At 37.3% G+C, this 27,981-nt stretch overlaps 1 protein-coding gene across 6 annotated transcripts in view; it reads left to right on the forward strand.

The window, feature by feature from the left end:
• The window catches only part of LOC109679730 (zinc finger protein 521), a 284,250-nt gene that overhangs the window by 27,934 nt on the left and 228,335 nt on the right, over window positions 1–27,981 (forward strand). For 5 of the 6 annotated variants that reach the window (XM_074070123.1, XM_074070124.1, XM_074070119.1 and 2 more), the window contains one exon: window positions 1,306–1,485. Coding sequence is in view for 3 of the 6 variants with exons in the window: in XM_074070119.1 (XP_073926220.1) it covers window positions 1,306–1,485 (180 nt within the window). In the remaining 3 variants the exon portion in view is untranslated. Of the gene's footprint in view, window positions 1–1,305; window positions 1,486–22,369; window positions 22,482–27,981 lie in introns of those variants that run through there. The other variant, XM_074070125.1, reaches the window with a different exon arrangement.

A 27,981-nucleotide genomic window follows, 5' to 3' on the forward strand; every position in this document is an offset into this window, starting at 1 on the left:
AAAATTAATTTTGTAGTCTTATAGAAAATGTGACTAGAGATAATACATCATCTATTTTTCAGGACTCTATATACAGCTGTTTTGTAACTTCCATTAGTTATCAAGGTCTTATAGAAAATGAATATACCCATGTTGACTTTTGAGATATTAATTTCTGTTACTAGAAATTAACAGAAATTAATATCTCAAAAATTAAGTCACTGATTATATTCCCCTAATTTCCCCTAAGTGGGAATATTTGTTCTTTCTCTCCATCCCTTCCTCTTCTCTCCTCTCCCCACCATTTTCCTTTCTTGCAAAGAGGAGCAAAGGTACCAGATTTTGTGGGATACCTCTTTATTTGCCATGTGTGTATGTTTTTATATGCGCCTGTATATATGCCAATATATGTCTATATCTGTGGATCAAACCAGGAATACTTCTAAAGCGAATCAAAGGACAGCATAAATAATAAAAAATTATTGCATTCTAAGTAAATGCATTATATGTGCTTATTTCTTTTGTTCCCTGCCATGTGTAATAAAATAAAACTGCTTGCTTTCCATTCTTAGGATTAAAATGGAAGTATTTTTAGTTTTCACAATATTTAGCTTTTCAACATTGATCATGCCAGCTCAGCCAGTTGACTTGATTATAATTATAATTGCTGTTCATATATTTTGTTCCATTTTAAAAATAATTTTGAAAGCAGAAGAAATAGCAATATATTTACACTTGAGTTTGTGTTTGTAAGAATATTTTGCTGTGTGGTAGAGATTGTTTTGCTATTGTTGCCTAACAAATAATGGAGTAATTGTGTGTTTTGACCAGCTTATAAGTAAAGGTCAATTTGGTATCTATGGTAATTAGCTTAGCTTATTCTAGACTTTTGTGTAATTTTGGTAATTTTTCATGAAAGAGTATATTTAGCAGAAAAAAGATTCATTCTTAAGCACAGTTTTTTTTTTTCTTCTTTGCATTGGAGACTGTTTAATTTTGAAAGTGATTTATCTCCCTTTTAAGCAAAAACTCCTAAAAGACTGTGAAAAAAATGATAAAGTTAATCTTAAGGGTAGGTGATTTATTTGAGAGTTAGGAAAAGGGCTACCTAGTAGGGGAGAAAAGAAGAACTCCTTTAATAATCAAAAACTGACAAATTTCAGGGAAGGCTCACTTTTGATCCTTTTGTAATAAAATCTGCACTGAAGCCTTCCTATTGCAGCTTCAAGGAAAATGGTGTTTCTGTTTTTGGTAGCAAGAGGATTAAATGTTACTTTAAAAGAACCTGTCTTTAAACCCCATACTTACAGTTTGATTTTCTTTTAGACCCCAACTGTAAACTTGAAGACAAGACTGAAGATGGAGAAGCAATAGATTGCAAGAAGAGGCCGGAAGACGGGGAGGAGTTGGAAGACGAAGCTGTGCACAGCTGTGACAGCTGCCTCCAGGTGTTTGAATCACTGAGTGATATCACAGAACACAAGATTAATCAATGTCAGCTGACAGGTAAACAATACTTATCACTTCTTGTCTTCTCATACTGTTCTATTTCTGATTTTTTTCAGGTTTTTTTCTTTTATGTGTTTTTCTCTTCAATTTGTTTTACTCCTACACTTGAAATTCCAAATAAGTCTAGAGGTGCTTTTGTATGAATTCCAAGATGGTTATTTGGGGTGACCTCAATGTTTAGTCCTTCTTAGATTTTGAATTGCACCTAGATTTTAATAGCTAACAAGTATATTTTCATTTTTTTAAAATTCTTTTTACTGTAATGATATCATGCAGGAGCAGAATGCAGTATCAGAAATTTAGCAAGTGTTAATTTATTTTAGCTTAAGTATTGTCCCATCAAGGAAACTTGCCCTGGTCCCTCTCTGCTTTTTGTGTTCCCACAAAGTCTAGCACTTATTTTATTGTTGCTATAGTTTTGGGTTTGGAACCCAGGGCCTTATGCATGCTAAACACGCACTCTACTACTGAGCTGTGTCCCCAGACTCTGCTACTTACTCTTGAATACCACAGATCTCACTGAATGTTCACTTCCCCCCTCTGCCACTTCAGCCTGAGTGGTCATGAATGGCTGGACCTTTGCCTTCCTCAACCTTGCATTATCTGAACCTAGTACAGTGCTTGGTCTGTACTAGGTACTCACTAAGGCTGGCAAGCTATTTTACAATACAGTTCATTGGAAGAGTCAGATTTAAATTCACACTGAAGCATAGCCTGCTGGATGTAGTGACTGAATAAAACTGAAACTCAGTTTATCAAGTATCTACCTCTTAAAAATAGAATCACCTTACATGTCCATGAGTTCTGCATCTGTGAGTTCAAACAGTTATGGATCAAAAATATTTGAAAAAAGAAAGTATCTGTACTGAACAGATACAGACTTTTTTATTCATGTCATTATTTCCTAAATAAAGTAGCACAATGACTATTCAGCTTGCATTGTGATGTTCATAATTGATTCTGGGGTCCTAGAATCAATTCCACATGGGGACCAAGGCACACCTAGATATCCTATAAGGAAGTGCTCTATGGTTGGGTGGGGCATGTTGGGTAGATGACCAGTATGGCCATGTCATAATTCTCTTAGTATTAGATACATGTGGTTTTCTCTTACTATTTGAAGCTGACACACTCCCGTATGTACATGTGTGTATCTCTCTTTCCCACTCTGGTTTTCCTAGCACAGATCTTTCTTTATTGAATATGTACAGGACATGTGTTCATTACACAAGTGGTTCTCCAGCTGTTTTCCACGGAATATTTATATTTTTGTAAGATTTTAATGGGTGTCCAGTTTTAGCAGTTTCCTGCACAGATTATTGTGGAAGTGTTGGATTAAATCCAATTAATAAACTTGTTCATTAAAATGCATTGTGGCTCTTCAAGAAGGAATTACAATGAGCAAATTTTTTAGGTTATAGAATCTTTCTGAAGTCTCCCCCAGGCTGGGCATGGTGGTGCATGTGTGTAATCCCAGCTATGTGGGAGGCAGAAAAAGGAGTATTGCAGTACAGGGTCAGCCCAAGGCAAAAGTGAGATCCTATCTGAAAAATATCTAAATCAACTGGGCACAGTGGCTCATCTCTATGATCCTAGCTAATAAGGAGATAGAAATTGAGAGTATCATGGTTCAAGCCCAGCCCAGGACAAATAGTTCACAAGACCCCACAATAAAAGGAGGCTGAGTCTGGTGGCACATGGCCAGTATTCCAGCAACATGGAAGGCATAAACAAAAGGATTGTGGTCCAGGCCGGACCGAGCATTAAAAAATAGTGAGACTATTCAAAAAATAACTAAAGCAAAAAAAGGACTGGTGGCATAGCTCAGGTGGTAGAGTGCCTGCCTAGCAGGTGTAAGGCCTTGAATTCAAACCCCAATACTACTGCCCCGCAAAAAAATACCCATGACTTTTTGGACCAATACATATTGGCAATATACATTTTTGTTAATAGTTTGTATAAGTTTTGAGTCACTGGTATTGTGATACAATTACAAATTTATAGCAAGAAGTACAAAAACAATACAAGGCTTTTTTTACATGTATGAATATGGAACATTGAAACCTGATGAAGTTATTTTAAGAAGGGGTAGGAGGGAGGATAATGGAGGGGATGAACAAAACTGGGGCATAATATATGTATGTATGGAAGTGTCATAACAAAACCCCTGATAACTCCCATATACTAATAAAAATGTGAAAAAAACAATGCAAGGAATTCGCATATAGTATTTACCTGGTTCACCAATTGCTTAACATTTTGCCTTATTTGCCTTATCATGTATGTACTTCTTTTCTCTCTCTTTCTCTTCTTCCCTCTCTCCCTCTTCTTTCCTTGCCACTCTTTTTCATTTCTTTCTTATTCTTTTAAAAGAAAGTTCAAGATATCACACCCCTGTAAACATAGCCTGTGTATTTCCTAGGAACAAATTCATTCTTCCACTTGTTGGTGATTTTACATTGATGATAAACATTGAATGCTTGTTTGATGAGGGTATCAACATTTTACAGTGTCATGTGACTGTTTTCCCTTTATATACAATACAAAGATATTTTGTAGGAAGATACTTTGGTACTATGTAAATCTTTCAACTTCATGAAACTGTCACCTACTGTTTTTGTATTCATTGTAATTATAATTTCTATTATTAGTCAGCCTATTGCAGTTTCTTTTCATTTGCTCATATCTTAGGGACTTTTGGAATTTTTATTTTAGTCAGTGGGTCATAATTCATTTTCTATTTCCCTGTATGTATATTTGTATGTTTCTCTTTCTTCCTCTGTTGCTCATCTAGCTGTCTGTCTGTCTATCTACCTGTCATCATCTACAGTGCTGACCATCAAACCCAGGGCTTAGTGTGTGGTAGGTAAGCATTCAACCACTGAGCTACATCTCAACCTACAATCAATAGTTTTATGCTTATATTGCCCTAGACCTAGCCAATGGTAATACATTCAAACTAGGTTCTCCTTTGTCTGTTTAATATGTCTCTATCATATTTGAGGATTTGCTTAGTTCCTGTTGATGCTGCTCCAGGTCATGTTCTTTTCTCGTCCCAGTCAGAAATCAGTGTTTTTTTTCAGTCGTACTTGGGTCTGAACTCAGGGTCTTGTGTGTGGTAGACAAGCACTGTACCACATGAGCCACATGCCCACCCAGACAAGGTATTAAGAAGCCAAGATATGTGTGCTGTGTGCGGTCATTGCTACAGGTATGCCATAGTCTGTAGACCTTTCAGCTAATAAAATGAGGAAAGGTACATACATACTTAATGCAATACATATGATATCCGTATAATAGAGTTTATAAAATTAACACACAATTATATATACGTATAGGTATCTTTCACTATCTAACAAAAACCACATGTTCATATCGATACTTCTAATTCAATCCAACATCTCCGGTACATCTTAATCTTTTTCTTCTGTTGATTACTGCCTTCTACAACAGACAGAAAGCTGACCGCCATCATGCTCAGTGTGTTTACTTTTTTGCTGGAGCCTAGAATACACATTAAGTAGTTTCAAAGTTGTGTACTCATTCTATCATGATACTCAAACCAACGAACTAGGGTTTAATATCACCTATATTAATATTATTAGTATTATAATTAGTAATACTATAACTTTAATGCAATATTTACATGTAGTAAAACCTAGGAATCAGAACTGAGCAATTTAATGAATTTTGGCACAATGCATATGCTCACATGACATGTTCTTACATCGCAGAATTTCCCTCGCACCCCTTTCTGATTCGCAGTTCTCCACCAGAAGCAACCAGTTCTTAAGTTCTTGAGCCATGCATTCCTTCTGCCCACACTCTTTTCTGTGTGTCTTTTGTGTGGCATGTCAGTGAGATTCATTTGTGTTGTTTTATGTATAAGTAGTGTTTTTATTGTAGATTGTTTTACATGTATGAGTACTACTATCATATGGATATACCATAATTTGTTTTTTGTTCTCTTTTTATTGGACACTTTGGCTATTTTTAGCTTTTGACTGTTATGAATTAAGTTATAGTGGACCTTCTAATATACATCTTTTTGTTTTAATCCTCTTGTGTTAATATGTAGGAGTAGAATTGCTGGGTCACTGAGGGATGATATAGGGGTAGGGTATATTTGTCTGCATGAGAAACTTCAGAAGCTGTTTCAAGATGTTTGTCCAGTTTTCCACTCCTGCCAGCAATGGATCAGAGGTGCAGTTGTTGCACATCCATGCATATTTGTGCTGTCATTCTTCTTTCCTTCTCTCCCTCTTTTCTTTTGCTCTAGGAATTGAACTTTGGGCAGTCACTATACCAGTTGAGCCACGCTCCAAGTCCTTTTGTGTTTAGTTTGTTTTTCAGAGAGTGTCTTATGCTTTTGCTAGAGCTGGCCTTGGACTGTGATCTTCCTACCTCTGCCTCTCAAGTAGCCAGGATTATAGGCATGTGCCCCCATGCCTAGCATTGCCAGTCTTAATTTTGGCATTCTGTTGGATGGTGTTCTTTGTGGATTTTTTTTAACCCTAAGGTTACTTTAAAATTCAAATAATTAAAAAAAAAAACAAACTTTAGGGCTAGGCATGGTGGTGTACACCTGTAATCCCAGCTACTCAGTGGTAGAGATGAGGAGAATCAAGGCTTGAAGTGAGACCACATCACCTCAAGCTGGGTAGAGTGGCATGTACCTGTCATCCCACAGGGGTCACATGGGGAGACATAGGTAGAAGGATTGTAGTCCCAGGCCAGCCCTGGGCAAAAATGTGGGATCTTATCCAAAGAATAACTAAAGTAAAATGGGCTGGGAAGCATGGCTTCAGTGGAAGAGCACCTCCCTAGCAAGTGTGAGACCCTGAGTTTAAATCCCAGTATTGCCATAAATAAGTAAACAAACAAACTTCAAAGTCCACTTAGTGATTGTTTACTTTTTACAGAATGCCTGCCTTACAGTTATCTTTATGTTCAGCCCTATGAACATCTTTATGTTTGGTGCTATAAAATAGAACAGAAACAGAAGACATCATTCCTGCCTCATACAACTTTAATAATATCTGTGCAGGAAAGGCTGGATTTTCTTCACAGGATATGGTAGAGGTAGTATTTATGGGCCAAATATTGTTTTTCTTAAAAAAAAATACTGTGAGAAAATATCTGCTTTTATTTTGGTCTTAAACTTTCCAAAAGCAGAGCAGTCTAATCTGTGCTCACATTTTAATCAAAGGTAGAAAACAAAAGTGATTTTGTAATTATTAAGGCACATTTGAGGAAAGTCAGTTGGGTGGGTCTTTGTCCTGCTCATTGTGGTCAGGATGAGTTTGGAGGAAGGGTGGTAGATTCAGAAGGCAAAGCAGAAGTGGAACGCCAGAGACAGAGCAAAAATGGGGAGAAGCAAAGACAGGAGTCAATCACATTTGTTGAAGGTGTCAAAGTTGAAATTTGAGTTGACTAAATGGTGCCCTCTAGTCTGATCTGGAAAAGATTAAAGACACGTAGAAACATTTTATTTAAAAGAATAATGTGATGCCTTTCCTTGTTTTGGTTCAAGCCTTGTAGTGGAAATTTGGGGGACCAATACCCTAAGGTTCCCTTCCCGCTACTTGATTGAACTCTCTTGGTATTGCTTTTTTTTCTTCCCATGCTGACTGGCAAAGCTTTAATTTAGCAAAGGAGGATATTTCCATTTGTTTTCTTTTTTCTTCTCTTGATTTTACTCTTTATCTTTCATTGTTCTTTTTCATTAATTTTTCCCTTTTAACTTCATGCAGCCCCTTTTGTATCTTTCCTAATTTGCCTCTGGGTCTGGTCCCTTTAGACCTCAATTTCCTTGTCCTCCATATTCTCCCCCTTCCTTTCTCCCTGTGTGCTTCCTAGACTCTTGGGCTTTCTCAGCAGATTGGGCTCCTTGTGAGTTCCCTTCTGTAAATATTGTAGCCTTTACTTAAATGTTTGGCCATACCCAGCTAGACCATAACCTGAAGACATTTGGAGGAATAATTTGTATGAAGAAAGAGGGAATTCTAGTTAGTAGTTTACTGGAGGGTTAATTGTAGAGGGGAATGAGGAGAAAGAAGCGTTGCAACAGGTTGACTTGCAAAATAACAGAAACCAAGTATTCTATGGTCTGAGGCCTGGGGGTTACTCAGGGTGGTTCTATGAGAGCCAGAGAAGCCCTGCCTCCAGTTCTTCCTTTCCTTTGGCTGAAGGTTTCCTTGGTGAACCTCGGATCTATTTCTTTGTGACTTTTATCCCCAAGGATGGTGCCCATTCCTTGAAGTGCATGCCTCTGTGAAACCATTTCACTCCATACCAGAAGGCTTGAAATGCTGGTATGGCCTTGCCAAATGAACCTAGACTAAAGGACTTCTTTGGAGGTGAAGTTCAAATATGGAACAAGACCATTAATTCTAGTCCCAGATTTGAAAGTCAGCTTGAGGACTGACACTATGCCAGGTCAGATCATGTGTAGATATCAGTAGGGACTGGACTCATAGAGGATCCATGAAGGCATGTGGGGATTGGGGGTCACACACAGTTCATGAGTTTGTCTCTGAGGAGTATTCTAGAATGTGTTAACTGTTCTGGACTGGCATCCTTGATCTAACATAGTACAAAAATAGGACAACATAGTCCCTAAAGATAGCAGGGAGCAAGGTGACACTCCAACAGTTGATTTCTGTCTTCTTCGTCTCATGGTACAGTGTTTCTTGAGTCTACAGTCTAGCATGTGTAAGTAAATTATGAACCATCCCTGCTTGAAAGAATAGAGAAAAGGTAAAGAAGAAAATTAAATCCCACTCCTCAGTTGTAGCCATAGATGGAAACCACCTGCCTGGTCCTAGCCTTGCTGTCTTTTTCCTGGAGGCTGGGAAGGGAGAGGAATCGGCACTCTAGTGCTGTTGGGACTCTCTGATGCAGAAGACAGATTATCAAAATATATATTTAAAGAAGGAAAAGCACAGAGAACCTCTCATTTTACTAATCCACAAACCCTATCATTTCTTGCCAATTCCCTCAGGGGGTGGGGAGGGCTGGAAGCCAGAGGGGTCTCATCACACTTTCTCAACAAAGATTTAATAGCAGGGTGCTGTGGGGAAGGCTGAGATTACAGAGACTTTAGTATGCTTACAAAACGGAGTAAGAACTAGCATCACAAATCATCAAAACTAAGCTACACTTAACAGGATAAATGTGTAAACTGTATTTGGTAATACAGGATGCTGGTTGTTCTAGGGCATTTTTCTCTTCTCTCCTGCTAATTTGCAAACTTGAGCTCTCTGTTAAGTGTTCTTTCATATCACTAATGTAAATTGCTTGGGTATAAATCAGAAACAGCTAAATAACATTGTATTAGCTCTTTAACCCACTGTCTGCCATTTGATCGGTACCAAAGTAGGTAGAAATATGTGCAGCAAGAAGTCTGCTGTAGGTTTGGGGGTACTTGTTTGCCGATCAGATTTATAAAGCCCTAACCAGATTAGTGGCTCCTTTATAAATATGATTTCTATATGGGTTCACATTTTCTTCAGAGAAAATGAACTGAATTTATGAGTAAAGCTGTATCAAGTAGTATGTTCATTCAATTTTATTTTAAGTTAGGGGACTTTCTGGAAGCTTCACACAATTTTTACAAACTGAAAAACTTTTAGACATCTGGAATATTATGATCATTATTATTACTATTATTATTTTTTGGCCAAAGAGATTTTTCACAAGTGACAGTGATTATACATGTGTTATATGATTATAGCAAATTAAAGGCTAGCTGGTTCCCCTGGAAAGTAAAGTACTCTGATGGTTCTGTTGGAGGTGGGAATAAGGGAAATCAGTGTTTCACAGAATGAAGCATTCGTTTTATAGAAGCATATTAAATCTGCTTTCAGAACCCTTTTTTGCTGTTTTCCTTATCAAATTAGCTGAAATAAATTACATAAAATGAGTATGATGCTAAATTTTTAAAATTTTATTAATTAGCCTTAAGGCATTATAAATTTTATTAGCTTATTTCTATATTAATTTCTATTTTAATCCACTATTCATATTTATTAATCATTTATATGTTATCTATTTCTCTATTAATTGGTTTTAAGGTACTATAAGTTTAATTTCCTTGTTTCTCTTCATTTTGATGAATTCTTTGTGTTCTGCCTAAAATATTTCTGGGTTTAGCCTACTTCATTCTCCATATCTCCCTAAGTCCCTGAAATAGTTTGCTAGCCTTCATAGATTCCATTCCCTAGCTCCTTCTCCAATTGCATCTTAGTTTTTGACAAAAAAAAAAAAAAAAATGGCATGTGCCTTCATGCCATATATTTATTAATAAATTTCATGTATTTATTAATACTTTAAATAGATGTATACATTGTACAGCATTCACAAAGATAGAAATTGAAGGATTAGATAAAGATGAAATAAACAGGGTTTGAAATAGTTTCGTTATTTTAAGTCCTGGTCTACTTTTATTTATTTTGTTAATTCATTTTAATGACTGTCAGAACTGAAAAAGATACCTTGCAAAGCCAACAAAGAGAGAATATGTGGATGTGATTTTCTTTCTTTATGGTGTTCTTTATTAGCAAGAGTAGATAGAAAGCCCGTATTTCAGGTAACATTCCCAATAATCTCAGTTTTATTTGGCCAGCTTTTGGTCCACTTGATTAAATTGTCTCACTTTCTCTCCTCTTCCATATGGTTGACAAAGGGCTTTGACTGGGAGTGGAAGGGTTGGATTTGTCATTTTCTCCTTCATTACTTGAGCTTGACTATCAATATCTTGCAGTTTTCTTCCAGAAAACCTTAAGTCAGTTGTCAAAATTTGAAGATTTTGTGTGAATGAGTTTACTTAAAATCAGATAAGGTGATCTGTAAGTTCATTTCACTGGATGTGTAGACTTGACTCTTCTGAGATGAGGTAGAAGGGATTGACAAAACCAGGCCACTCAGCTGACTGGTCCTATTTATCCTGCTTTCAGCAAATCTAATTTGTACCTTAATGGCTGCTTGTGATTGGTGTCCATTCTACTCAGTTACTAAATATTCAGAATATCTTCCTACTCTAGAATAATGTCCCCTATGTTTCAGAGACCACTTCTTTTGTATTACCTACTTTATTTTGTGAAAAACAACTTACCACATGGCTGTTGTTTCAGTTTAGAGAAAGTGGTTGGGCTGAGTGTGACATTGTCTTCATCTGTTGTGGGTGTAACTAAGTTCTGCAGTGCATTTACCAAAGAAAGAGTAATCACTCATAATTGGTTTTAAGTTCTCAGTTGTTGACTGAGTGAACTCCTTTTCCCACTTTTGGAGGAAGGGTCATTTCAACTTTTACCATAAATAAAAGCCATAAAAGCCTTTATTATTTCCACATTCATTTTGGTTACAGCAGAATTTTTTAATATTAATACTTCTTATGCCATTGGCATTTAGATATGTTGTGAAATTATCTATAAACTATAGGTATAAAATAGTAACTTTTAGGTCCATTCTATGATTTTGTATACTATGATTGGGATTTATAAAAGGGCTGGGCTAATGAGTTATGTTTTCTCATGATGAATGATCTATTATATTTTTACTACAGTTAAACAGTTTAAATATTGAAAGGTAACTTGGATAAACATTTCTCTGTATTTTGAATGTCCATCTTTTATTAGATATTTTTACTCTTAGCCTGCTTTAATAACTTGAGGATCATAAGCCAGCCCATGAGTATGAATGGAAATTTCTTGAAGGATGAAATCTCCTAAAATAGAAACTGAATGAGTGCATTCACTTTATTTATTTATTTATTTATTTTTAAGAAAAAACAAACCTGGAGACTATCTTTTATTAATTATAGTCATAGTTATATTATATGTTCTCTGATTAATTTAAGTTGAGTTTAAAAATTAGTATTTAAAAAGTATTAAAATTCAGGAAGAAAACTTATATTATTTTCTGTGTGCAAGAAAATGTTACCTTTAGATGACTATAAAACCAAAGTGGTTTTAGGCAAATGGTTTTGCCTTAGTTGTGTAATTGATAATGAATATATAATGATCTAATTGTGTGGTTTCAGCATTCATTTGCCAAAATTGTAAATAAAATGTCAAGAACACAAACCATGGGAGAATATCTTCAAGAATTTCCACCGTGTCCTGATGGTCATTGATGGTAATTAAAGCTGTCAGTTTGTCCCTGTGGAGAAGTGTAAAAATTGTAAATGAAGAGCTGTATTTGGGATGTGGAAACAGTGGGGTCTCCTTTGTGAGGAAGATGAATTAAGATGCCCACTATTTCCTCGGCCTTCTGCAGCCATTCAGTCTACATTGCAGGGCAGTGTTTAGCTATTTGGATATAGTTGTGTGTACATAAGGGCTTTTCCACATTAGGCTGTTCTCAGATGTGAAATTCAACCTGATGAAATTTAAGATGGTGAAGTTCAGACATTTTTGCCTGGCTGCACTTAATTTTTTACGTTGTTACTCTTGAAGCTTGCGACTAATATCTATTCCTTTTTAAAGTAGTGGGCTTCTAAAGAAGCTGTGGAAAGTAGATTATTTCCACACCCTTCTCTTTGTGTTAAGCCTGTGGCTGGGGATCTTGTCTTTAGGGAATAGCAGCAATGTCACAGAGCTCCATGACCTCTTAATAGGTCTTGGAGGGGAAGGCAGGAATCATTCTACACTGTGCCTCAGGGCTTAGTTCCTTTAAACTTCAAGGAATCGGACTGGAACTCTCTACTATTCCTTTCTTTGGGCTGTACCTTCAGGGGAAATTGATCGATTAGAGGTGATTATTCCACAAACTCTGAACCCTTTCCCCCTCTTTGTTTCTACAGGAGCTTCTCAAAGTTTAAAGGGTTTATGTCTCCTGGGTGAGCTGTAGGATGAATATAAGTAGATTATTGGGTAGAACTCTTTGAACACACATTAAAAGTGCTAAAAAAAATATACATGGAACAGAAGGGAATACTTGAAGGCAAAAGGGTAAAGAAACATTTGTTTTGATATAATTATAATATAATTATATGGGATATTTTTGGGCAAATGATTAGCTGCTAGAATGTAGAATCACAGTAGTACTTCAAGCCATAAAATAGCAGGGTCAGCTCAAATAAATGGGCAAATATGCAAAACCAGGATGGTGAGTAAAACCCTGCTAGGACTGAAGACAACCATCAGTGACTGGGTTATATATGTCCTCTGTTAAGCACAGCACGACTCTAGTAACTGATGGTTTTCATTGTTTTCTAACTTCTTTGTTTAACACAGTAACAAACTGATATGTATCTTATTTTTTTTTTTTGCCTGTGTGATGAATTTACATTACAGGCACTGTGGATCATATTGGAATCATATTTATTGCTGTATTGATTTTTCCCTTTTTAAAAATAGTTCTTAGACTCTACCTCCCCACAGAGCCATATTAGCTCCCCCTGGTGACTAAATTAAAATGTAGAAAAGGATGACTGGGGTGATGAGCTTCAAGAACTTCAACCCTTAAATGTGTAATTAATAGTTTGGATGCATATAGAAGGCAATCGAAGTCAAATTCCAGTAGATCTTGAGAAATATCTGTTTTCATGCCTATTTCCAGTCTATGTAACAAATGTCAGTTCATCTTATGTGGTTTTCTTGGGAGTTGTGCCCATTGAGAAACCCTCAGAGCTCTTCGCTTTTTGATGTGGGAGATACTGGAACAGAGGGTAGATGTTCAGGTCTCTGGAGATCTAGTTCCTAATTATAAGAGCAGAAAATAAAAGTAAGAGCAGCTTCCAACTTGACTATCTCTATCATTCTTGCAAAAGGTTGTCATTGTTAAAATGATTTAAAAGAAATAAGTCTTTCGATAAGTTACTATCATACATTCGTGTACTAAGATACATATATTTTTGGGGTTGTATCAAGAAAATATTTTTCCATTTAATTTATAAACTATTTAAAGTATATATTTTTATCATTCAGATTGCCTTTAAATTTAACTTTTATAGTCTAATTGATAAAAATGTTCCCCATAATAATTAAATTGCTAGGTTGACAGTCTCGTGAGAATGCTTTTGTAATCTTTTTGAAAGAAATCTGTGGAGTCTTTCATATATTTGTTTATTTATACTTAAGCTTGTTTTCTATGCAAAGTGTATGCTTTTTACCAATGTCTTACATTTGTTATCAAAAAGTCATGTCCCATGGCTTATGAATTAGCTTAATATTAATATTTTACAGTAAATATTTTATATTTTCCCTTCAAAGGGAAAGCTTTCAAATATCATCAGAGTAAATCTTCAAATTTTTTTTGTTCTATTCTTCTGAATATTTTTTCCTAATATGTTTAATACCCCCATGCCCTGCCTTTTTTGTTTTCCGCTTTCCTTCCTTTTGTAGGGCTTTATTTCTAGGGCACAAGCCTTAGCCCATTTGTTCTTTGTTTTTGTTTTTCTACCAAAGTATCTCTATATTAGAGGAAAACTCTGTAGTCCTACAAATTTAATCACTTTTCTCTTTTTTTCATTTACCTTCTCTATTACTCTTTTTATCCCATTCCTTCAGCCCCCTTTCTTTTTTTTTTTAATCTGCTGTATGTTTTATTTTTTTAAATTTTTATTTTATCCATATGTGCATACATTTGGGTCATTTCTTCCCCCTTCCCCCACCCTCCAGCCCCCTATCTTTTAACTTTCTTTTTATTAGTGTATATTAATTGTACAAAGTGTTATTTCCATACATACATATAATGTACTGTGATCTGCTTCACCCCATCTATTATTTTGTTATTCAGTCATTTCTTACCATCACCTTTCTAGCCTCTGGATACCTGATGGATACTTTCTGGAGCTATTGATGTTCTCTTGTCATTTGGCCTGAAGTGATGGTTATCTAGCCACATAGATCACTACCCCTCCCTGTCTTGTTTCCAATTCTTCCATTACTTCTCTGCCTTCCTCAAGAAAAATGCCCTTGCGTTGCAGTTCACTTGTTCCCTTGGTTAGCAGTTTAAAACAGACAAATGTTTATTTATATGAATGTTATTACATGGGTTAGATGCTGCATTTGGCATAATGAAGTGCACAATATCATTTCCTGTTACACTAAAACTATTTTTCACCATTCGTGAAATGAATAGCACACTCCCAAGTCCCACTGTGGATTTATCAGAAATTCAGTTGAACAAACATTTCCTAAGATCTTATATAGGATACAACTATAGTTTGATCTTGAGTTTTCCACAAAGGCCCATATGTTAAAGGCTTGATTCCAGGATAGCACTATTGGGAGGTAGTACAAATTTTAAGAGGTAGGGCCTGGTGGGAGGTCTTTAGACCATTGGAGGCATGTCCTTTAAGGGTTTTGTGGGACCTTGCCCCCTCCTTGCATTCTTTTGCTTACTGGTCATGAGGTGAGCAGTTTATCACCTACTCTCTATAATTGCCACCTGGCATCTTGCTCAGAGGTACACAGAAGGCACACAAAAGAGGCCTACCTGATCATAAACTAGAACCTCTAAAACTATGAATCAGAATAGACCCTTTTTCTTTGTAAGTTCATTATTTTAGGTATTTGTTATAGTAACAAAGCTGACTAACATAGTAAGTTCTGGGAATGCAGGGCTCAGGATCTTATGGGAGAAAAATGTTGGTGAAGATCACTGAACCCAACCTGGGACTTCAGGGATAGCTTCCTAGAATACATGGAGCCTTTGGTGATAAGTTGGAGTTAGCAAGTGAAGACAGTGGGAGTGTTTCAAGCTGATAGAAGATAAAGAAGAATGGGAGAAAAGTATGAAACAGCATAATTTCATACTTTTGCTAGAAATTACCAGGGAATTCCTAGTTAAAAGGAAAAGTGTGAAATAGGGAATTGGTGAGAGAATATGAATGTATCAGCTATCTGATTCTGTAACTTGTTACATGAAACAACAACTATGAGTTTCCTCAAAGATTCTGAGGCATTTGAGAGCAAGCTTACCTGGGAGTTTCTTTTTTCAGGCTTAGGAGGAGGTTGTAGTCAAGCAGCTGGTCAGGACTATGGTCTGAATAGGCTGAGAGTCTCCTGAGCTCAGTCACATTGCTTCTGACTATATACATGATTGGGGGTTTCACTATACTAGCTCATGGCAACTCAGCTGGTTTTCTCCAGAGCAAGTAAGGAGGGACAGAAGGAGGGAGGGAGATAAGGAGGAGGAGGATGGAGGGAGAGAAGAAAGGAGGGGAGGAGAGAGAAAGGAATGGAGAGAGGTGGGGGAAGAGAGAAAATGAGAGGGGGGGAGGGAGGGAGGGAGAGAGAAAGAGAGAGGGAGAGAAATAGCCTATGTATCTACTTTCTGCCTACTCCACACAGTCTTGGAAATGGTGTATCATTACTTTTTGCATGTTCTGTTGGCCACACCGATCAGATCTAGTGTGATAAGAGAGGGGATTGAATAGAGGTATGAATACTAGGTGCCAGATTGAAGGCTGATTATTGCAATGAATCAGGAAGTGAAGGTTGGATCTGGTGATGGAGGGCTGTGTTAAGAACTTGTTTATTGCGGCACTATTCACAATAGCCAAGTTATGGAAACAGCCAAGATGCCCCACCACTGACAAATGGATTAAGAAAATGTGGTATCTATACACAATGGAATTTTATGCAGCCATGAAGAAGAACGAAATGTTATCATTCGCTGGTAAATGGATGGAATTGGAGAACATCATTCTGAGTGAGGTTAGCCTGGCCCAAAAGACCAAAAATCGTATGTTCTCCCTCATATGTGGACATTAGATCAAGGGCAAACACAACAAGGGGATTGGACTATGAGCACATGATAAAAGCGAGAGCACACAAGGAAGGGGTGAGGATAGGTAAGACACCTAAAAAACTAGCTAGCATTTGTTGCCCTTAATGCAGAGAAACTAAAGCAGATACCTTAAAGCAACTGAGGCCAATAGGAAAAGGGGACCAGGAACTAGAGAAAAGGTTAGATCAAAAAGAATTAACCTAGAAGGTAACACCCACGCACAGGAAATCAATGTGAGTCAATGCCCTGTATAGCTATCCTTATCTCAACCAGCAAAACCCCTTGTTCCTTCCTATTATTGCTTATACTCTCTCTACAACAAAATTAGAGATAAGGGCAAAATAGTTTCTGCTGGGTATTGAGGGGGGGGAGCGGGAGGGGGGGGAGTGGGTGGTAAGGGAGGGGGTGGGGGAAGGGGGGAGAAATGAACCAAACCTTGTATGCACATATGAATAATAAAAGAAAAATGAAAAAAAAAAAAAAGAACTTATAGTTGATTCTGTCATCTGTGCTTTTTTTCAAACTGCTCTGAGGAACCTCACATATTAGCCAGGTGTAAGGGGTAGACATAGAGAGTTAGTTGAGTTAGCAAGGATTCTTTGTTTCCTGCAGCTAGAGTAGTCCAGGCAGAGATTGCTTTGCATAAAGGATAGTCAAGGAAGATCTCACTGGAATATTGAGTTTAGAGGCTTACAAATGTTTAACAATTACTGTTTTAAGCAGTAGGTAGTCATTGAAGGTTTTATGCAGGTGGATGAACACATGTTCAGATTGGACTGTATTGTGCATAGTAAATTTTAGGAGGAACAGGTCAGGGTGGGAATTCTAGATAGAAAACTCTAGCAATTGTATTAGCAAAAGAGGATGGGGACTAAACCAGTATGGTGTCGTGGGAATGAAGAGGAGGGTCAAACAGTAATGGAGAGGTAAAAATATCCAGGTGTACGATTGGTTAGTTGTGGGGCATGAGAACAAGGGAGAGACCTGGAGACTAATCCTGTGCCCCTGCGGTTCTTAGGTGGCTCAGATGCCAGCAGTTGATACTAAGAGTGAGAAGGAAGCAGGTTTGCAAGTTAGGATGGTGGGTGCCATTTTTACATGTGATAAATTTGGGATACTTTTCTGGCTAGAACTGATTAACAACAGCAGTTGTATCCTTAGGCCAGAACCCAAAGGCAGACATAGCATCTGCCTTCCTTTCTTGTATTGCAGTTTAGTTTTCCTTTTGTGAATTTTCCAGGTTTCTTTTCTCTCTCAGCCCCATTTATTTGTTTATTTAATTAGGTTATAGTCATTGTACAGGGGGAATTCATTGTGACAATTCCAAATAGGCTTACACTGTACATTGGTTAGATCACTCCCCCCATCTCTCCCCTTTGACCCCCTCACCACCCCACTTAAAGCAATTGCAAGAGGTTTCTTTGTTCTATTTCATATAAGTATATGAGGTCCGTCCACCATATATCCTTGCCTTAATTTCCTTCATTCACCCTTTCCCCTCCCATTAGTACCCCCCCACTGTACCTTTTTCATAGTTCTGTCTTTCATTATTAATATTTACATTGATATTCAAAGGAGTTTCTCACTGTGTACCAGCTGTGAGTCTACTTTACTTTGGTCTGTTCAACCCCTTCCATTACTCTCCCTTAGCTTTTTACCTCCCAGCCCCCATTTTTCAACAGCTTTCAATATATATCCTTATATCCTCTACCATCACAGATGTTATGTTTTATGATATTGTTGATACTTTATTATCCTCCTTTCCTTTCCCTCTTTCCCCAAGTTCCATAATTTTTTTCCACTATTACAAACATGTTCTACATATGAGTTTGTATGTGATCATGTTTGGTTTTGTGTATATATTTATCTTTTGGATCTGTTTTCCACAAATGAGAGAAAACACGTGGCCTTTGTCTTTCTGAGCCTGGCTTACTTCATGTAACATGATGTCTTCCAATTGCGTCTATTTACTTTCCAGCCACATGTCATTATTCCTTTTTTCAGCCCATTTTTATAATGTGTTCTGTCCCAGCTTTTGTTTTTTTCTTTTTTAATGAAAAATCTCTCCTCAGGTTTGTTACCACTGAAAGTTTGGTTGCTGGATACAAGCTCCCTGTCATCAGGGTTGTTTCAGCAAGTGGAAATGAATGCCATGTTGGTCCTGTGTGTAAAAGCAAGATGTATAAAGCCTTGAGACTGGCTAGTGGTCTTGTCGTTTGAGGTGAGGGAATTTTGACTTACGAGATCTAATGTCTCCTTGAAATCCAGCAAAATGCTAAGTAGGGTGCTTTACTCTCACAAGATTTGAGCAGTGGTTTTTCCAGCTCTATGGGAAATCTTATTATTAAGGAATTATTAGTTATGCCCACCAGCTGCTACTCCCTTTCTCCCCCCAAAGCCTGGAAAAAAAAAAAAGAAATTAGCAGGCAGATTTAATTTTACTGTTCATTGCTTGGAATCTGTGCCCATCTCATGAATCTTACCAGGCTGCTTTATGGCTGATTTTCAGTTTCCCATCATCTCCCTTAGTAGTATTTTCATTAAAAATTCCATTAGCTTAAAAAAAAAATCAATGTAATCATTCAGTAGTAATTAATTCTTACCAACCTTCTAAAGGAGAAGTGAATTAACAAAACTTCAAAATGTTAAAATGAGTAAAAAGTATTGTTTGGGTAATGGGGCTAGTGGAGACGTGAGTGAATGGATAGGTGGGTGGGCTCTGGCAGCTGGCAGAGGACAGTGCAAATCCCAGTGCCAGTATGGTCCTAGGAAGATTACTTAAATTTTTAATCTAAAATATCCTTATCTGTAAAGTAGAAACAACAATGACAAGGTGAGATAATATATTATCATCTTACTAAGATGTTTGGGATATGGAGAAGGGGGCATGATAAGTATCATGTATTATTACTGTATTATTGGTGTTATTAAACATGACAATGATCTCTTTAAGATAATTCACGTGAGTCAGATTCCAAATTTGAATATATTCAAAATCCTGAGTTTTTTTTTTTTTTTCCTTTCTTTTTTAGCAGGGGGGCAGTATTGGGTCTTGTACTTGCCAGGCAGTTACTCTGCCACCTGAGCCATTCATTTTTGCTTTATTTTTGAGATAGGGTCTCACATTTATGCCCAGGCCTGTATGGACTGCCATCCTACTATTCATACTTCCTGCATAACTGGGATGACAGGTGTACACCACCATGCTCAGCTTCTGTTCGTTGAAATGGGATCATGTGAACTTTTTTGCCTGGGCTGGCTTTGAACTGTGATGGCCCTGATCTCCAATTCCCAAGTAGCTAGGATTATAGGTGTGAGCCACCATCACAAGTCTGGCTCCTGAGACCCACCCTCTCCCCTCCCCTCCCCTCCCTTCCCCCTCCCCTCTCCTCTCCTCTCCCTTCCTTCCTCCCTTCCCCCCTCCCTCTAATTTATTTATTTAATTATCTGTACTGGTGTTTGAACTCTGAGCTTCATGCTTGCTAGGCAGGTACTCTACCACTTAAACTATGCCTCTAGCCCTTTTTGCTCTGGTTATTTTGGAGATAGGGTCTTGTTTTGTCCCCAGGCCCGCCTGGACTGCCATAATCCTATGTGTGCTTTCCGCACATATAGCTGGGAGGACATGCACATTGCCACCACATTCAACTATTGGTTGAGAATGGATCTTGTGTTTTTCTCCCACCCCAGGCTGTCCTCAAACCATGATCTTCCTGATCTCATCCTCCCAAGTAGCTAGGATTATAGGCATGAGCCATCTCACTTGGGTCCTGAGAAATTTTCAAAGAGTTAGTATGATTTAATATTTGGCATTCTGTCTTAAAATTCTCCCCTTTTAAAATTCAAAAGGAAGTAATGTGTGATTGATGCTGGAGGATGGGGCAGATGGAGGACATCAGAATTGGTTTCGTTACATGTGCTCATCACCTTTTTAGAAGGATCTTGATATTAAGGTTTATAAAGAATCCAGACTATCATGTTTTGGATAGAAATAAGAGAACCTGCTTCTATATAACCCTTTATTCTAACTTCACTTTATGTAAAATACTAAAAATGAAAGCTCTGACATCAGTTTTTAGCATATACTCCTGTATGCATGTATATAAGATCATTGTGCAGTAAGTACCATTGAAAAGTCTTATATTCATAGCTTATTTATTTCGTGGCACAGATTTTTCTCATGCAGTTTTTAGAATGGTTAAAAAAGTTCTCTGGTGTTGTGGCTTAAGTGATAGAGTTGCCTGGCCAGCAAGCGTGAGGCCCTCAGTTCAAATCATATTGCTATCAAAAAAAAAAAAAAAGAACTAAAGGAGAGGGTTAATTTGATTAAAGTACAATATACTCATGGGTGAAATAGCATGGTGAAACCTTTTTGAACAGTGACTGTACATTTAAAGTGAAAGACAGGAGTGTAAAATGGGTCCTGTTAGGTTGGGGGGAGGGGAGGGGAAATGGAGAGAGTGAAAGGAGATGAATATGGTCTATGTAGTTTATGTACTTTTATGAAAGTAGATCAGTGAAACCTGTTGAAATCATTTTATGTAGAGGGGGAGGGAGATAAGTGATAATGATGGAGGTCATGAGTCTAACCAAGGTACATTGTAGGTATCTATAGAAATGTGACAATGAAACCCCTCTGTATGACTAATATGTGCTAATAAAAATGTTAAGCAAGATTTCTCTCTAGTTTTGTGAATTAGCTCAAACGTTAAACATATTAATTTTGGTTTAGTTCAGTTAAAAACCTTCATACCTCACTTTTAGTAGGCAAGGATAAGTGTCATGGAATTGTTCTAGCTGTAATGGAAGCTCAGGTGATCAATGGTTTGGAAAACCATCATGTCTAAATGAGTTTGTTTAAATATAGGCAATTTGTACTTTTATTACCTAGGGAATAGGGGAAATGCATTTGTGCAATAACCAACCATATAGAGAGTTGACTATTTTTGTGTGTGCCAGACATGTTAAAGCAACAATGCTGAACATTGTGAGGGCACAAAAGAGGTGAGAGTCATGAATCCCATAGCTAAGGAATCCCATAGCTAAGGATCTTACTGTACACTTGAGGAATAAAATACATCTACCTAAAAATATAACATTGAATGTGGTAGTATGTCATTAAATGCCAGAATTGTTAAGATGGGTGTTAAGTTCTGTGAGTGTTCAAAGTGGGGATGACAAGTGTATACAGAAGAGGTCTTGTGGAAGAAACAAGAGGTGAAAATGCCCAGCTGGATCATTAGGAAATAAATGGGAAGGGAGAAGGTGCGGGCTGAAAGGGCAAGATAGGGCACTCCAGGTGGGTAATTGCTGATGGATAAAAAGGCTCTGACTTAAAATTCTGATGTCTCATACAGACAACAGTTTCATAAGCTATAGCATTTTGTCACAGCAAGTTACACACTCAGAGTATTCAAGAGTTCCAGGAGGGCACAGTGTACATGAAAAGTGCTGTAGGTATAGCAAAGCAACTATGAAGTCAGTTACTAACCAGCAAATTAAAAAAGCTCCTTCTCATTAGGTTGTCTGGTGAGGAGCTTGAAAAGAATCAGGTAGAATAGAGTTTATGAACAACTGTTAAAAACTGAGTTAGGTTGTGGTAGCATTTGAGACTATGTAGAAATTTCTCTAAAATAACATAGCTAGTGTGGACTCCCACATGAAGCTATGTATTTCTTAATTCATCAGAAATACGTTGAGCCTGTCTCTAAGAGACTGCATTTGCTAGTTAGCATCTTTTACTTTGATGCTTTTGTTAAAATGTCATGAAGTGTCTAAAGATTTAATTTTCATTTAAGTTTTGTTCTTACTATGCTACGAGCCTTTGATGCTTATCAAATGTAAATTTTATCCAGTTGAGGAGGAAATTACTAGTACAGCTATTAATGGTTTAATGAAAAGTCTTATTGCTTCTTAAAATTTATATTTTCATGGTGATTGACAATTTATTAATTGGTTAATCTTTTGCCTGTGTTCATGAGGTAGGTCAGTATTATCTCTATTTGAAATGAGAAGATGGAGAAATCAAAAACTGAATTTTTTCAGCCTATTTCTGTATTGATTTTGGAAAAATAAGTTGAGTTTACTCTTACACATTTTTCTTTTTTTCGACTAGCCAGATATCTTTGAGTTGCATGATTGACAACCTGAGGTATCTTTTGGATATGAAGTGTCCCCCCCAAAGGCGGCTCATGTCTTGGAGTTTTGTTGCCAGCTGGTGGTGCTATTTTGGGAGGCTCCGGAAACTTTAGGAGGTAGGATCTAGCTGCAGAAAGAGGGTGACTGGGGGCATATTTTGGGGGATTGTATCTTTTCCTGGGCCCCTCTCTGTCTCTCTGTGTCTGTCTCTACTTTCCAATCACCCTGAGGCAAAGAACCTCTCTTGTGCCATACACTCCTGCTGCCATGGCCTTCTGCCCAAGTGCATGGGGGCCAAGCAACAGTGGACCAAAACCTCTGTAACAATGAGCCAGAATACATTTTTCCTCCCTTTAAGTTGTCACGGTGACCAAAAAGTCTGACTAACATAGTATCTAAGATTGAAAGTAGAATTTGGGTAAATTTGTAAGCCAAATAATTATATACAACAGACCCCCCCCTCCCATAATATTGTGTTAAGTTAGAATGAAGTTTCTTTGTTTCATATAGCTAAAAATTCTAGAGATAAATAGTCCAGAGCTTGTTTGGGGGCTCCATACTTCTTTAAAGACCAGGACTTTTTTCTGCTTAGCACATGACTGGCATTGTCAAGTAGGCAAGGCTGGCTACTGGAGTTCACGCCCTATGTCCAGTTGGGGGTTAGAGAAAGGGAGAAGATAGAAGTGCTAACAGAGGCACTTCTCTCTGAGCTGGCTCCCTTTAAATCACCTTCCCATGAGTTCCATACAGTTTTTCCACTTATCTCTCGTTGGAAAGGATGAAATAAACTTTGAGGCCAGCAACTGAGAGTGTCTCATGCAGTTGGCACATTTGAATATTTTTGTGTTTTACATTGTTTTATTTTGTATTACTGGTGATATTTTCCTCTTCCAAATTTATGTATAATTTAGAGTACCTGCTAAAACATGAGAGCTTTTTTTTTTCCACAAAGACATAATTTATTAGTTTTAAATTGCGCACATTCTGAACAGCATGATGAAATCTCATTCCACCCCTGTAGGTCCCGCCCAGGACATGAATCCTCCTTTGAACTAGCATATTTACACCGCAGTGTATGGTATATACTACCTGCCCAGAAGACAGCTCGGTTTTCAGTTTAGCTGTCCCAGTGTCACAGTGATTGTGCACAAGTAACCTTTATTTTTTATTTTTATTTTTTTTCTATTTTTCTTTTATTATTCATATGTGCATACAAGGCTTGGTTCATTTCTCCCCCCTGCCCCCACCCCCTCCCTTACCACCCACTCCGCCCCCTCCCTTTCCCTCCCCCCTCAATACCCAGCAGAAACTATTTTGCCCTTATTTCTAATTTTGTTGTAGAGAGAGTATAAGCAATAATAGGAAGGAACAAGGGGTTTTGCTGGGTGAGATAAGGATAGCTATACAGGGCATTGACTCACATTGATTTCCTGTGCATGTGTGTTACCTTCTAGGTTAATTCTTTTTGATTTAACCTTTTCTCTAGTACCTGGTCCCCTTTTCCTATTGGCCTCAGTTGCTTTTAAGGTATCTGCTTTAGTTTCTCTGTGTTAAGGGCAACAAATGCTAGCTAGTTTTTTAGGTGTCTTACCTATCCTCACCCCTTCCTTGTGTGCTCTCGCTTTTATCATGTGCTCATAGTCCAATCCCCTTGTTGTGTTTGCCCTTGATCTAATGTCCACATATGAGGGAGAACATACGATTTTTGGTCTTTTGGGCCAGGCTAACCTCACTCAGAATGATGTTCTCCAATTCCATCCATTTACCAGCGAATGATAACATTTCGTTCTTCTTCATGGCTGCATAAAATTCCATTGTGTATAGATACCACATTTTCTTAATCCATTCGTCAGTGGTGGGGCATCTTGGCTGTTTCCATAACTTGGCTATTGTGAATAGTGCCGCAATAAACATGGATGTGCAGGTGCCTCTGGAGTAACAGTCTTTTGGGTATATCCCCAAGAGTGGTATTGCTGGATCAAATGGTAGATCTATGTCCAGCTTTTTAAGTAGCCTCCAAATTTTTTTCCAGAGTGGTTGTACTAGTCTACATTCCCACCAACAGTGTAAGAGGGTTCCTTTTTCCCCGCATCCTCGCCAACACCTGTTGTTGGTGGTGTTGCTGATGATGGCTATTCTAACAGGGGTGAGGTGGAATCTTAGCGTGGTTTTAATTTGCATTTCCTTTATTGCTAGAGATGGTGAGCATTTTTTCATGTGTTTTCTGGCCATTTGAATTTCTTCTTTTGAGAAAGTTCTGTTTAGTTCACTTGCCCATTTCTTTATTGGTTCATTAGTTTTGGGAGAATTTAGTTTTTTAAGTTCCCTGTATATTCTGGTTATCAGTCCTTTGATGTATAGTTGGCAAATATTTTCTCCCACTCTGTGGGTGTTCTCTTGAGTTCTGTTCTTGATGAACAGAAGCTTTTTAGTTTTATGAGGTCCCATTTATCTATGCTATCTCTTAGTTGCTGTGCTGCTGGGGTTTCATTGAGAAAGTTCTTACCTATACCTACTAACTCCAGAATATTTCCTACTCTTTCTTGTATCAACTTAAGAGTTTGGGGTCTGATATTAAGATCCTTGATCCATTTTGAGTTAATCTTGGTATAGGGTGATATACATGGATCTAGTTTCAGTTTTTTGCAGACTGCTAACCAGTTTTCCCAGCAGTTTTTGTTGAAGAGGCTGCTATTTCTCCATCGCGTATTTTTAGCTCTTTTGTCAAAGATAAGTTGGTTATAGTTGTGTGGCTTCATATCTGGGTCCTTTATTCTGTTCCACTGGTCTTCATGTCTGTTTTTGTGCCAGTACCATGCTGTTTTTATTGTTATTGCTTTGTAATATAGTTTGAAGTCAGGTATTGTGATACCTCCTGCATTGTTCTTTTGACTGAGTATTGCCTTGGCTATTCGTGGCCTCTTGTGTTTCCATATAAATTTAACAGTAGATTTTTCAATCTCTTTAATGAATGTCATTGGAATTTTGATGGGAATTGCATTAAACATGTAGATTACTTTGGGGAGTATCGACATTTTTACTATGTTGATTCTACCAATCCATGAGCATGGGAGATCTCTCCACTTTCTATAGTCTTCCTCAATCTCTTTCTTCAGAAGTGTATAGTTTTCCTTGTAGAGGACTTTCACATCTTTTGTTAGGTTTACAACTAGGTATTTGATTTTTTTTTGAGGCTATTGTAAATGGAATTGTTTTCATACATTCTTTTTCCGTTTGCTCATTGTTAGTGTATAGAAATGCTAATGATTTTTCTACGTTGATTTTATATCCTGCTACCTTGCTATAGCTATTGATGATGTCTAGAAGCTTCTGAGTAGAGTTTTTTGGGTCTTTAAGGTATAGGATCATGTCATCTGCAAATACGGATATTTTGACAGTTTCTTTACCTATTTGTATTCCTTTTATTCCTTCTTCTTGCCTAATTGCTCTGGCTAGGAATTCCAGTATTATGTTGACTAGGAGTGGAGATAGTGGGCATCCTTGTCTGGTTCCTGATTTTAGAGGGAATGGTTTTAATTTTTCTCCGTTAAGTATAATGCTGGCTGTAGGTTTGTCATATATAGCTTTTATAATGTTGAGGAACTTTCCTTTTATTCCTAGTTTTCTTAGAGCTTTTATCATGAAATGATGTTGGATCTTATCAAAGGCTTTTTCTGCATCTATTGAGATGATCAAGTGGTTTTTGTCTTTGCTTCTGTTAATGTGGTTTATTACGTTTATTGATTTTCATATGTTGAACCACCCCTGCATCCCTGGGATGAAGCCTACTTGGTTGTGGTGAATAATCTTTTTGATGTGTTGCTGAATTCGGTTTGCCATTATTTTGTAGGATTTTTGCATCAGTGTTCATTAAGGAGATTGGCCTATAGTTCTCCTTTTTGGAGGTGTCTTTGCCTGGTTTTGGGATAAGTGTAATACTGGCTTCATAAAATGTGTTTGGCAGTTTTCCTTCCCTTTCTATTTCGTGGAACAGTTTAAGGAGGGTTGGTATAAGTTCTTTAAAGGTCTGATAGAATTCAGCAGAGAATCCATCAGGTCCTGGTCTTTTCTTTTTGGGGAGACTCTTGATTGCTGCTTCAATTTCATTTTGTGTTATAGGTCTATTCAGGTGATTAATTTCCTCTTGGTTCAGTTTTGGATGATCATATGTATCTAGAAATCTGTCCATTTCTTTTAGATTTTCAAATTTATTTGAATATAAGTTCTCAAAGTAGTCTCTGATGATTTCCTGGATTTCCATGGTGTTTGTTGTTATCTCTCCTTTTGTATTCCTAATTCTACTAATTTGGGTTTTTTCTCTCCTCATTTTAGTCAGGTTTGCCAGAGGTCTATCGATCTTGTTTATTTTTTCAAAGAACCAACTTTTTGTTTCATTAATTCTTTGTATGGTTTTTTTGGTTTCTATTTCGTTGATGTCAGCTCTTATTTTTATTATTTCTCTCCTATTTGTTTTGGGATTTGCTTGTTCTTGTTTTTCTAGGAGTTTGAGATGTATCCTTAGGTCATTGATTTGGGATCTTTCAATCTTTTTAATACATGCACTCATGGCTATAAACTTTCCTGTCAAGACTGCCTTAGCTGTGTCCCATAGGTTCCGGTAGGTTGTGTTTTCATTTTCATTGATTTCCAGGAACTTTTTAATTTCCTCTTTTATTTCATCGATGGTCCATTCTTCATTAAGTAATGAGTTATTTAGTTTCCAGCTGTTTGCATGTTTTTTGTCTTTACTTTTGTTGTTGAGTTCTACTTTTACTGCATTGTGGTCAGATAGTATGCACGGTATAATTTCTATTTTCTTATATTTGCTGAGGCTTGCTTTGTGCCCTAGGATATGATCTATTTTGGAGAAGGTTCCATGGGCTGCTGAGAAGAATGTATATTGTGTAGAGGTTGGATGAAATGTTCTGTAGACATCTACTAGGTCCATTTGATCTATTGCATATTTTAGATCTTGGATTTCTTTATTGAGTTTTTGTTTGGATGACCTATCTATTGATGATAATTACATGAGAGCTTTTAAATTCCCATCGTGGACAGACCTTTTTCTCTGGTTGATAACTTATATTCTTTAATTATTTAGCAAATAGTACATCAGACTTTCCAATGGAGAAACTGTTTTAAATCCAAGGCCAGAGCTGTGGTCTAGGACTCTGTGCTTTGTCTACCTCTATTCCTTGTTTTGAACGCACCAATACTCCTAGAGAGAAAAATAACTGAACATATCTTTATTAGAGCAGAAGTGCCAAGTCAGGCATGTTATGGATATATGACCTCAGGGAATGTTTTCCAAGTGATGACCCAGCACTTGGAGCTTCTGTGTCCCCAGCCAACCTCAACACTGTCTTATTTATACCCAGAAACTATATTTTTCATGATTATATCATAAAAGATGCTCCATTCTATATATGTCCGGAGACATGGAGGTCAATTAAATGAAAGGCATATCACTCATTTTTTCTTTTGTATGTGACATTATCACCTGGGCATTATTGGCCTGTCATGGCCAACTGGAGACATGAAACTGCTGATGGGGTATGACATAGGTGAAGGTTGGTATCTGACATACCTGTTTTTCCATTGTTATGTATATCATAG

This window comes from Castor canadensis, chromosome 4 (genome assembly GCF_047511655.1).
Source record: "Castor canadensis chromosome 4, mCasCan1.hap1v2, whole genome shotgun sequence".
NCBI lineage: Eukaryota > Metazoa > Chordata > Mammalia > Rodentia > Castoridae > Castor > Castor canadensis.